General features: G+C 49.1%; 2 protein-coding genes across 4 annotated transcripts in view; one reads left to right on the top strand and one right to left on the bottom strand.

The window, feature by feature from the left end:
• The window catches only part of stk11 (serine/threonine kinase 11), a 28,264-nt gene extending 22,104 nt beyond the window's left edge, over positions 1 to 6,160 (top strand). For all 3 annotated transcript variants that reach the window (XM_062518868.1, XM_062518867.1, XM_062518869.1), the window contains 2 exons: positions 2,602 to 2,865; positions 5,110 to 6,160. In XM_062518868.1, the coding sequence (XP_062374852.1) occupies positions 2,602 to 2,804 (203 nt within the window). In that variant the 3' untranslated portion in view covers positions 2,805 to 2,865; positions 5,110 to 6,160. The remainder of the gene's footprint in view (positions 1 to 2,601; positions 2,866 to 5,109) is intronic.
• Positions 6,161 to 10,494: 4,334 nt separating this feature from the next.
• LOC134098078 (voltage-dependent calcium channel beta subunit-associated regulatory protein) overlaps positions 10,495 to 12,500 on the bottom strand; it is a 22,148-nt gene continuing 20,142 nt past the window's right edge. The window contains exons 10-11 of the mRNA XM_062551029.1: positions 10,819 to 12,370; positions 10,495 to 10,650 (exon numbers count right to left, since the gene is read on the bottom strand). Coding sequence (XP_062407013.1) covers positions 10,495 to 10,650; positions 10,819 to 12,370 — 1,708 coding nt within the window. The remainder of the gene's footprint in view (positions 10,651 to 10,818; positions 12,371 to 12,500) is intronic.

The following is a 12,500-nucleotide window of genomic DNA, read 5'->3' as shown; positions in this document are numbered from 1 at the left end:
AGCTACACCTGCTTTTAAAAGGCGGAACATCACCACAAGACGTGTGTTGTATCATGTAGCACTCTGTCTTTTTAATGTGCACGTTCTATAATTAATGTAGTACTCACCAAAATCATAGAAATCAACATTGCAAAACACATATCCCAGGCATATTTTCTTTGGCTTGTTAGTTTTTCGAACATTTATTTTATGTAATGACGGAAACATATGAAAACATATCATGAGACTATGCACGATTATTTCCCTCTAGCCAAAATCCTTGAGAATGAAATCTAATTAACTTTCACGTTCCTCTTAAAGTGACAGGCACTCAATTAGACCTACAGTACATATCACCACTGTAACGTCAGGACAAGTGCAATAGTTAAAAAAAAAAGAATTTTCAAATTACTGAATATTTTTTTAGCTATAAGTAATTATGCCGATCATAAAATACTATAAACTATTAACAAAATATATGGAGTTTATGAATTCAAAATATGAAATAGAAACATGACAAGCCATCATTTTGTATGTGTGTGTGTGTGTGTGTGTGTGTGGAGGGTCAAGCAGAGACTAGGATCACCAGGACTGTCAATGATCACACATTATTCAATATTACTGATAGCGTGAAGGTGGTGGCCCTAATTTGCCTACATTTTTGGAATATAGTAAACACAGTCACTTTTTGAAACTATTACAGCTTGTGTAAGCCTATCAGTAAATTCTGACCATACTAATAATATATAACCAGTCAACAGATGTCAATCAGAATGACAAGCTGTGGAAAATGCACTCGTTTCTGATGAAATAGTGCTGTTCCTGCACTGACACAGTACATGTTTTATTTTTGTGAAGGTGTAACTAAATAAACTCAATTTCCCAGGAAAGCCACAGGTGTAAGCTCTCAAATACTTTTTGAATTTTGTTTCTATCTCCTACAGAGGCTGAGAAATCAATAACTTAGTAGGCGTTGACACAATTGCTGAATTTCCAGAAAAACTTCAGGCTTTTGGGGTTTTTCCTGAAATCGCCCTTAGGTTTTACAGGCTTTTTTCCCAGGCGCTTTAGGCCTTAATGGGTTAAAAGACATCAACCTCTTGGTGAAATTCTAACTGTGTCTTGTATATTGTGGACATTAAGCAGGATTATCCTCTACAAGATAACATGATACATTAAGGACTTGACTAGCCTCTGTAGTATAGTATGTGTACATTTAAAGGTGAACTATGCACATTTTTTTTTTTATCTTAATTTGCCTTAACTAATCAGCTTCGGAGTCACTGGAATGGTTATTTGACTTATTTTGGGTTGAATGACGGCTGTCTCGCCTCTCAGCGGAAAAAAAACATACATGCAAGTTGACAAACAGAAAGTCTCCAGCCTCGTGATCATGCTCATGAAAGGGCAGACTGACCGATTGAGGAGTGTTGTAAAATATACACGCTAAATCTGTTGGGAAAGCTGTAGGGAAAGCTCTGCAGAGAAATCTGCAAGCATAAAACGAATGAAAAGTAAAACCGTGATAATGGTTTTAACCATAATCGAGCAGATCTAATTATGTGTACATTAAGGACTATTATCTGTAGGATATGATGTGCATACATTAAGGACTATCCTCTGCAGCATGGTATGTGTACATTTAGGACTATCCTCGACAGAATAGCATATACAGTACATTAAGGACAATCCCCTGCAGGATAGCATACACACCAGTGTACATGATGGCAAGAAAGGTGATCAGGTCTCCTGTGTCAGTTAAGGGTTTGGATTCTTCTGGAGCTTAAAACAGAGATTGCGAGACAAATCGAGCAAAAAAAAAAAGAAAACGGGCATGAAAGGGGCAGATCATCAGGAAAACAGAGAAGGACAAATATAGAAAGATGTGAGGCCTCACTTCACCCATTACATCAAACGCTGCCCGCAGCACAATGGTTCTCTGTGTGTGTTTGTGTGTGCGTGCGTGCGAGTTTGTCACTCCATTACATTAGCATGAAGAAACTGCATGAAGATGTCTATTTACTCTGCAGCTATCCAGACTGTGTAAGCTGATGGTTAACTATCATGCACAGTCTTCTGAAGGGTTTTCACACGTCTATCACTCGGTCTTCTGTAGGTCTTCCACACATCTCTCTCTCTCTCTTTCTCACTCACACCACCAGCACACCTGAACAACATACACATTTACCTCTGCTGGAGCGAGGAACGGGCAATATCACACAACTGATACAGTTAGTCAGTCCTAAACAGCACATGTCATTCACAACATTATGTATGCAGGCCTATAGGTGTACATAGGCTGCGTGTTATTTTTCTGGATGGTGAAATTGTTCAAAATGAAAATACAAAACTAATCTGCACAACAAAATGAGTTGGTTTTGTCTTGACAATTGGTTGACTGATTAGGGATGGGTGAATCCTGGAGTGCCATACAAACACAAGGCAAGAAAGGGTCAAGCCATCAGATAGGATAAAGAGCAAAGGACTAAAGCAGTTATGTCTGTTCACTTGTGTTTATGAGTAGCCTGTTAGCCTACACATGTAATCACATTGGATCATGAGAAGTTGCTGTGTTTTGATCCCAATAAAACCATTGGTCTCTCTCTCTCTCTCTCCCTCCAGGGCAAGTTGCGGAGGACGGGGAAGATGAGGAGGAGGCGGGGCGGGGGCGTGGCTTGTCTAAGGCTGTGTGTGTGAACGGCACGGAGGGGGCGTCGCTGAAGCCCAAGACGGAGCGCAGGTCCAGCTCCTCGTCCAACCCCTCCCGCAAGGGCCTGTCCACGGCCAGCAAGATCCGCAAGCTCTCCACCTGCAAGCAGCAATGACCCGACACACACACCCACCGCCCCGCCACACACACACGGCCTCAACACACAACTCCTATCGGTCAGTACTGTGTGTGTGTGTGTGTGTGTGTGTGTGTGTGTGTGTGTGTGTGTGTGTGCGTGCATGCTTCTGTTGTCAGTTGTACATTAAAACAGGAAATAGGAGTAGGAAGGTAACTTCTCAGTAGTGGATGTGAGTGCCGCGCGCAGGGCCGTCCGTGCAAGCCAATCATGGTCATGGGTTGTGGCTGTTTATCCTGTGTCCCCATGTTCGTAGACTGTGGCTGTTTCTCAAAGTCAAGGTGGGATCCTTCAAGACTGCTATTTGAAAGATGTTATGTCATCAAGTCTTAATATTTTGCTTAATGGTTGCTGCTCTGTGGTTTGTTTTGGCAAATGAATCAAACGTGTGCAATGTGTTTCTTAAAATAGCGAGCAGAAGGCATGAGTTTCAATAGCGCACACCTGCAGCTTCCTGCACACTCGTTAGTCTGTGCCATTGTGTGTTTTATTTCCCAAGGCTAAGAAGAAGCCTTGCCTCGTCTTAGAAGGATTTTACTCAGCAGGGCTCAGTTCTACCAAGCACGAATCCTCGAGGATCCTCGACTTTGAGAAACAGCCTGTGTGCCACTTCCGACTGTGTGCTACCTCCACAGAATACCCTGGCTGCAGCTGCGCCCGATGTGTGGGGAGGGCAACGTTGCTACTTTCCAGCGCTACTGGACCGCATGGCAAAGTAATACAATGTTGCGGGACAATAGGGCTCGGGCACAGGCCTTGCATTCTAGGAATATTGCTGCCATGTTGGTAGCGCACCGAACGTAGTGATCCATTCATTCATATGCAAAAGACAAGAAGCAGAAATATAGTATTAGCGATTATTTTCCTTTTGCGATCATGGGTTGCGCTGCTACACCCCACTACACAGCAACATACGACCAAGAAGGTAAAAACTAAGTAACAGGAACACACTAACAGGCGGGAGTTAATCCAAAGTAATCCATCGTAAACTAAGGAGTGCCAATGTAGCTGTGCCCGCGAAGTTTTCACGTCATGATCCCGAGCCCTATTGTGACTGGGCTCACAGAAAAAAACGGTAGCCTACAATTGAGCAGTTAGGCTCTCTAGTAACATAAGCATGTTATTATTGCAAGCTGTTATACAGAAATACAAATACCTAAAGTCTGTTAGGTGTGCATTTAAACGGCATTAGGAACGCACTTCTTCCCTGTGTCATATTGTGATTGGTCCGTCTTATTGACCTGGGAGGTGTTTTTACCTGATTACATCGGCCTGTCTGCTACCTTCCACTGCTAGCAACCCTGGCCATTCAGGCTGATCAGCACCCTCATTAAATGCGGGAGAAATGTTTTTGGAACAGCTTTACAACTAATGCACATTTCTGTATTCTGAGACACTAGGCATTGAACGTCTCAATCATGACTGCTGTTTAACCAATATTACTGTAAACGGAATTTCTCCCGCATAAACGTCTGTGACATATTACAGTATTTGTCAATCAATGTGCTTTAACCGTAGTGTCGTAACCTATAGCTTGCCAAGCTGCGATGCTCCTGGGGGTTTAGCTCCCTGGGCAGTTGCCCAGATTGGCCATTCCTTCCGCCGGCTGTGCATGCGTGCGTGTCTTGGGGAGTGCGTTGGATAGAGGGAGATGAAAGCAAATGCTACTTTACCTCTTGCAGCCTCCTTGTCATCCACAAAGCCGAGTCCATCATTGTTACATTCAGGCAGATGGATGCTGTGCTTCCCTGGTAGTTTCAGGCAGATGGGTGAAGAGGAGGGAGGGAGGGAGAGAGAGAGAGAGAGCGAGAGAGAGAGGGAGAGGGAGGGAGGGAGGGAGGGAGTGTGGGTGTGAAGCGTTCCACCTCTGTTTAGGAGAGTGCTGCTGGTGACTCACTACCTCTCCTTAAACTCTCTTTCTCACACACACACAGACGCACACAGAGAGACGCATGCGTCTACTTGTGGATGCTCATCTCTCTCCCTCATCCCTCACTGCTCCTCATTTTCTGGAACCTCCTTTCCTTGTCTTCCTTATCAAATTTCATCTCGAACACTCTCTCTCTCTCTCTCTTTCTCTCTCTCTCTCTCTCTCTCTCTCTCTCTCTCTCTCTCTCTCTCTCTCTCTCTCTCTCTCTCTCTCGCTCCCTCTCGCGCTCGCTCTCTCTCTTTCTCTCTCACACACACACTCACACAAACAGGCACACACTCGCACAAACAGGCACACACACTCTTACTAATATAGATAGTGACTGAAGTGTGTCTTTTTTCCCCTGTGCTGCAGGTTTTCTCTCCTGTCTCTCCATGCATTGGCCCCCCACACCCAGCAGACATGTCTTGCCTCTGCCCTCTCATGCCCATGGCCACCCTGGACTGCCCTCTGCCCTCTCATGCCTATGGCCAGCCACCCTGGACTGCCCTCTGCCCTCTCATGCCTATGGCCAGCCACCCTGGACTGCCCTCTGCCTCTCCCCTCTCATGCCCATGGCCACCCTGGACAATGAACCCAAAATGGATGCCAGGAAAAAACCTCTTCTCCTTTTTTCTGTCTTTTCTTTTTGGTTTTGTTTTAAAGAGACTGACCCGAGTGGGAAACTACAAAGAGGAGATGTGCCTGCCGTACAACCACCCCACCCCCAACAACGTTGCTTTTTATCCCCCTTCTCTCTCTCTCTCTCTCTCTCTCTCTCTCTCTCTCTCTCTCTCCTCTCTCCTCTCTCCTCTCTTCTCTCTTCTCTCTTCTCTCTTCTCTCTTCTCTCTTCTCTCTTCTCTCTCTGTCTTTCTCGCTCCTCTTCCTCTCTCTTCTGCATCTTCTCTAGACGATGCAGGTGGACTCCCAACAGCCAGATTTAGTTGTTAGGTTGCCCCTTTTTTTTACAGTAATTAAATACACAGTTAAAGACACTCAGACGTTTTATTGTGACATGTTAAGAATGACAACAACAGTAATAACTATTGCTATATTGAGTATGAGATACATATAAAAGAAAAAGATATATATATATCTACCCCCAGTGGAAAGAGTTTTGAGAAGATCTGAATTCTTCTTTTGATGCTGGGTTGGGGCTGCTGATGATTTCTATACGGTGTTAACTGCATGCTGTAAAGAGCAGTGGAAAAGGGAACTTCTCCAACTAAAGGACTGAAAACAAACAAAAAGTTCAGACGCTTGACGACACCATCTGACCATCTGGCCCGGTCACCTGCTTTTTCTTCTCTTCATTGTTTTGGCTTTTTCCATCTAGGGTTTCTTTTTGTTGTTTTGTTTTGTTGTTGTTTTTTTTTTTCAATAAATATTTTTTAATTATTATTTATATAAAACACATCCCAACCAATCCAAATCGTGTTGTCTTCATTTCAAGATAAAGCCCTGAGAAGAACAGATTGTTACATGTGTGTTTGTGAGTGAGTCCTGGTCCATTCATATTTCATATAGTGAAACCCACAGATGCGCTTGTCAGGAGAGCACTGTGAGGCTCTGTTTGTGCTGTAACAGGGTTTCCACTGGATCCCAGTCCTTCACTGACCGGGCCAACCCACTGAGCTTCTGCAAGGGACCTCTTCGTACAGAAACGTTCATGTTCATGTTCCAGGACCAGTTCACAAGCTCTATGGCTTTACTTGCTCTCCCCCTCTCTTTCTCTCACTCCCTCTCTTTCTCTCTCCTGATCTCTCTCTCCTCATCTCTCTCTCTCTCTCCTGATCTCAGTCTCTCTGCTGTTGACTCACCTTGACTTTGATCTAGCGTGGCTTTGAGGCTGCTGCGGAGAGAGCTGCTGGTGCGCTCCTTTTTGATCATGCCTGCCTCCCTGGCGCGGGATTGCGGCGCTGTATCGATCCACGAGCTGTGGAACTCGGAAGACTCTCATGGCACGGCAGGGAAACCCTGGGGAATTGGGCCTCTTATGGTAGCTGCGGCAACCGTGTATGTTTGTGTGTGTGTCTCTGTGTGTGTGCGCCTTCAGAGATGGAGGCAACCAGCCAATCAGCAGCCAGAGATGGAATTGCTGGATGAATTGCGATGACGTGCACCTGAGCGAGGGAGCGAGCGAGCCAGCCAGTGGAGGGGTCAGAAAACACACGTCACCGCCAGTTCTGACGCACATCAGCAGCAGCTCGTATAGAAGCTGACAGTGGACCAGCTGACATAATAATGCCCATATACATACAGTATGCGAACAGGCTTAGAAATGGAAGGCTACAACAGTCCTGAGGAGAAAGCAACTGACATGGTGTTCCGTTATGAGAATCCTTGTGTACGAGGATGAGTAAATGTATGAAAAGCACTAAAAATAGATAGCCAACCCACTAGCAACACAATTGTACACTGAAAGCAAGGTCAATGCAGATTCATGCACAGAAGCCACACTGTCAAACTCTTCATGTACATTGCTTTTATTTCACTGGGGAAAAAGAAAGAAAAAAAATTAGACACCAAAAATAAATACATCAGTCGGTCCCTTAATGATCTCTGTCATTCAAATGGTGCATTTTTAAACCAGACAGAGCTTCGCTCCTCACAATGAAAAGTAGGGCACTCAGCGTTGGAGATGGGGAAGCAAGGCGTTTTTGAGCAATCAATGCTGCATTACTTCTCTGCAGGCTATTTAAATCTCCACAAAGGAAACAGTGAAAGGGGATGAAAGCTTTTACCATTTACCATTTAAGGGTGGGGGAAATGGTGCCAACACTGCACTTGTGAGAAAACAGCACAATTTCCCCACATACAATGAGCTGTTTTGGGACCGGTGATTTTCAGTGATGTTGGGCCACTCATTTGTCCTGCATTGGGTAACCTAAACTAGATAATGTAGCACAGCTAATGGAGACTGGCATATTAAATCAGTTACGCCCCTAATCCACAGTCAGGAGTCAGGACACTCATAACATGCAGTCAGTGGAAAGAATTCTGGGAGGATGATCCTCAACTCTTACTCCTTTATGCAGTCTTGCCCTGTTCCTGCTTGAGGTGATTGAAGAATATCTGATTTTGTTTCTCTCTCTTTCTCTTTCTGGGCCTTTTTGCTTTATTGACTTGAACTGTGAAGAGTGAGAGATGGGGGTTGATCGGGCAATGGGCATTTGGACCTGACTGAGACTGGGGACACCCTTACCTTCCCAACCACCTCCTCTCTCCGTCTCTTATTTCCTTGACCTTGGCTGCAGTAAGGTCAGTGGTAAAGGGCCAATCATATTGTCTTTTAATGGACTCTTGCGCCAGCAAGTCAGCACATCCAAATCCCAGAGCGTATGCTCCATAATCAATAGTGAATGTGAGGTGATGCGGCTTCATCCCCAGGAGATGTAGGAAGAGCATGAAGCATTGATCAGAACAGAGGAGATCTGGCACCCCAGGGGCTCCATGGGAGAGGCTGGAAGGCATGGATAGGCTACTGTCCAAACCAAGAACTCAACATCTGTCTTGACCAAAAGGGGCTTTTGTACAACAATGCAAAGTATGACATGTGTTTGTCCCCTCCGCTGACTAACAGAGGTTCCTAGCTCTCAGGTAGAGCTGACTCTAACTAGAATGACGCTTAGCTAACTAGCTTCTAGCGGTAACCCATTAAGTCCTCTCAGGTGTGGCTCCCATCTGGAAGGGATGTAATCAGTACAGTCCGATGCATGATCCTTCCTTCTCAAATGTCTGAGATCTTTAAGTATAGTGTTGCAGATGCTAATGTCATCGTGCTATTGCTAATGTTTGGCAGTGCTGATGGACAGACAACATGGACAGGAAGCACAACAGGTGTGTTTTCAAACCCATTTCATATTCCAGTTGTATGTGACATGCAGTGAGATACACAACGCTACCAAGAGGCACTAATCAACTGAAATATTTATCATGCGTCTAAATTGTGTTTTGCAATTCCATACACAATTTAAGATGATTTTCAAGAGTTCTACTTGACTTTTTTTTAATCATTTGAAAGACCAATGACATCAATGATGTAGAAAAACACAAAACAGAGAACATACAGTATACATTAATCAATAAACAACCGTATAATAAATAAACAAATAAATAAATGCAATGCAATGAACTCTGTAGGTAGTACAAACTCGATCCCCACAAACCAGAAGCGACTGATATTTGTATGTAAAAGGCCTTCTTATGAGACACGTGGTCGTGTCCTTACAAAGCCACTTCCAAAAGACATGTTCGATATATTGTCTACATGTAGGATGCCAAACATTTGACAATGAGGAGAGCAAGCAGACTCTAATTCCCTCGGAATAGTGCAGAATGTTTTCAACCGTGTATGTGTGTGTCTTAATGATATCTACATGATGCACACTCCTAGAGATGATGTTGATATGCACACAGTGAGCATGCTGACAGGAGGCTACTGTTCACCACACGCAGCGGGCAGGCAGGGGCGTCATGTCAGGTGGGATACATGGGAAAGCTGCTGAGCCATCACAACCAGGTGCATCGTGGGGCATTTCTCACGTCTTACTCCAGCTCAAAATGCCCTACTATAATGCAGTAGACTCCACTACATAAACCGTAACTAAACTAGAATTAGGGCATGCCATGGCCTGCTTCTGTGGGAAAATAAGCAACATTTTGCGCCCTGTTGCGAGGGGCAATCTTATCTAGACTGAAACCACAGGGGGCTGTTAGATATACTCGTGCCCCGACCCCAACAGCCCGCATCAGCTGCTCAGCCCCTCTGTCCAGGTCAGCTTGGAGCAGACTGACTCCTTCACTAAGAAATGATATGGGATGACGTGATCATTTGTTTTTACATAGTGTACAGGGTCAAGTTTATTTTATTTGATTATTTATTTTTCCTGTACTCCCCTTTCATCTTCCCCGAGACTGCTGGAGAAAGGTGAAAACCCACGGGGGCAGGTGAGTCTGAGTGGGATTCCGCCCTGATCCAGCTCAGATATGCCACTCATCTGGCCCAGATTCAGTAGCTCTCCGTGTTGTTGCTGTTGCTGTTGTTGTTGCTGTTGTTGTTGTTGTTGTTGTTGTTTAGGGTGACTGAGGCTCCAGGGACATTTCGGGGAGTAGGGGATTTGATCTCTGTCCTTAGTCACTCCCATTCCCGTGCATTTCACAATGACTTCACAATGAGGTCAGCGCAAGGACACCAGCATGAGGGGACAGCCCGCGCAGGAGCCTGATCCCCACACACACACACACAGTCTCTCGTCAGTGACCGGTCACCATCAGTGAGAGACCATGAGCAGCAGTCCGTCTCCCCCTGCTGAGTGGAGAGCGTGCCGGCCCGTCCAGAAGCATGCGAGGGAGGACACAGGTCGTGAGCCCTCTGGACGCCACCACGCACTCCTGGAGCCGTGCACAGAGCCGGGAGCGGGGAGCAGGTCGGACCCACCGGCTGGAGAGAGCCCCGGTCGCGGGGAGGCCAGTCCAGGTCAGGAGGAGGTGTGGACGTGCCGGATCTGTTTCTGACCCCATCCTCCGTCAGGGGAGACGCATGCTGTGGGCTCCATCACACGGGGGTGTGAAGGGGGGTAGTTGGGTGACGGGTCATGAAGACACTGGCAGATAGGGGGGTTAGGGTCAGGGTGGCAGTCCGGCAAGCACCAGCAAACCCTAATCCTAGTCCTAGTCTTTACACCAGCCAGCAAAAACCCCAATCCCAATCCCAACCGCAATCCTAATCTGAGTCTTTCTGAGTCCTCGTTGCGTCTCTACTCGGCCGTGTCATCTGGAGATGTGCAGGCGACCACCACCATCTGCTCCTGGACACAGTGTGTCCGTCGCAGGCCACCGTACAGCCTCTCCTCCAGGTTGGCAGCTATCTTGTCGGCTGCCAGCAACCCAGGGTCCTCCAGGGTCCCACAATGCTGTGGGCCAGGAGTGGGCACGACGCTCAGACCTCCCATCTCCTCCATGCTCTCATATCCTTGCTCCGAGTGCATGACCGTGGTTTGGATGTCACCACCACCGCCGCTGCTGCCGCTGCTGCTGCTGTTGTTGTTGCTGCAGTTGTCCTCCATCTTGTCCTCCTTGACCTCCGCCTGCTTCTGCTCCTCCTCCAGCTCCAGCATCTCCTGCTCGTCCACGCTCCCCGAGGCGGTTTTGGGCTCCTCCGCGCCCTCCTCCGCCCCCTCGCTGTTCTCCTCGTCGGCCGCGCTGGCGATGCGCGGCAGGGGCCCGTGCAGGTGGTGGTGGTGGTGGTGGTGGTGTTGGAGCTGGTAGCGGGCGGTGGCGGCGGGCGTGGAGGCGTCCAGCGGGTATCCGGCGCTCTCGCCCCTCCTCAGCGGGCCCCAGCGGAGGCGCTCCAGGGAGGGCGAGAGGCGGGCGGTGGCGGCGGCGGCGGATCCTCCGGGGTCGCTGTGCTGCTTGGCGCGCTGCCACTGGGCGCGGAGGTGCAGGCGGGAGGAGCGGGCGGAGCGCGGGTGGTGGTGGTGGTGGTGCGGGCGCGGGTCCAGGCGCGGGTCGTGCCGCAGGAACTCGTTGAAGAGCGCCTCGGTGCGCTCGTCGATGCTGTAGTCGCGCCGGCGGTGTTGCCAGGGCTTCTGCGCCAGCGGGGACTTGACGGTGGGCAGCGTGCGCGGCTCTTTGGGGATGACCGCCGCGGGCGCGGCCGGCGCCAGCGAGAGCTTCTCGGGTTCCGTCTGGCCGCGGTTCTCCTCGGACTCCAGCTCCAGCTCCGTCTCGTCGGGTTCCTCCTGCAGGAGCCGCGCCTCGAAGCTCTCGCACACCGTGCCCTTCCGCCCGGCGCAGGTGAAGTAGCGCCTCCTCTCGGACGCCGTCTTCCCTCCTCCTCCTCCTCCTCCACCCGAGAGGGGCGGAGCGTCCATGGAGGCGTAGCCGCTGTCCATCTGCAGCAGCTTCCTGCCGCCCGCCTCCCCGTCACTGTCCACGCTGTCCCCCGTGCCTCCTCCTCCTCCTCGTCCTCCTCGCCGCCTCCTCTCTCTGCGCCGCTCCTCTTCCTCCTCCTCTTCATCCTCTTCCTCCTCCTCCTCCTCCTCCCTGAGCTCCGTCACGGCTGAAGGCTCGTCGTACGGGAGTTCCTCGTCGATGTCCTGCGACTGGAACATCATGGCGGCCGCTGCGCTCCCCGACCCTGTTCCTGCTCCCAACGCTGCTGCGCCTCCTCCTGCCTTTCCGACGCCCCCTAGTGACGAGAGGCTGTCGGCGTCGCTGCGTGTGGAGTCGCGGTCGTTGGAGCTGAGGTCGGAGGAGGCGTACTGCTCCAGGGAGGCGCGGAGACTCCAGATGTCACGGTATGGCGTCGGTTCCGCAGCGTCACCTCCTCCGTCCGCAGCCCCCTCGGTCCTCCGACGCAGGAGCCCCCCCGGCCCCCCCCAGCCACGGAGCCCGCCTGCTCCCCCACCTCCTACTGCACCTCCTCCAGAAGCGCCCACCGCCCCTCCTTCTTCCTCCTCATCTTCCTCCTCCTCCTCCTCTTCGTCCTCCAGCTCCTCGTCCTCGTGTCCCGCGTCCAGCCCGTTCTCCTCCCCCACAGCGTGTGACCTCACAGTCAGGGTCATGGGGAGGTCATAGGTCAACTCAGGCTCTGCCCCTGAGCTGAGCTCCATCACTGCCACCACCTCTAGCCTGCAACACAGGGAAAGGAGAGAAAGAGGGAGAGATATGGAAAGAAAGAAAGAGAATGATGGAAAGAGAAAAAAGAGAAGGAAGAGACAGATGGAGGAAGAAAGACGTTTGTTTTCCATTCTCTTCAAAA

Source organism: Sardina pilchardus, chromosome 2, assembly GCF_963854185.1.
Source record: "Sardina pilchardus chromosome 2, fSarPil1.1, whole genome shotgun sequence".
In the NCBI taxonomy this organism is placed as follows: domain Eukaryota; kingdom Metazoa; phylum Chordata; class Actinopteri; order Clupeiformes; family Clupeidae; genus Sardina; species Sardina pilchardus.
This window is presented reverse-complemented; position numbering and strand designations above follow the sequence as displayed.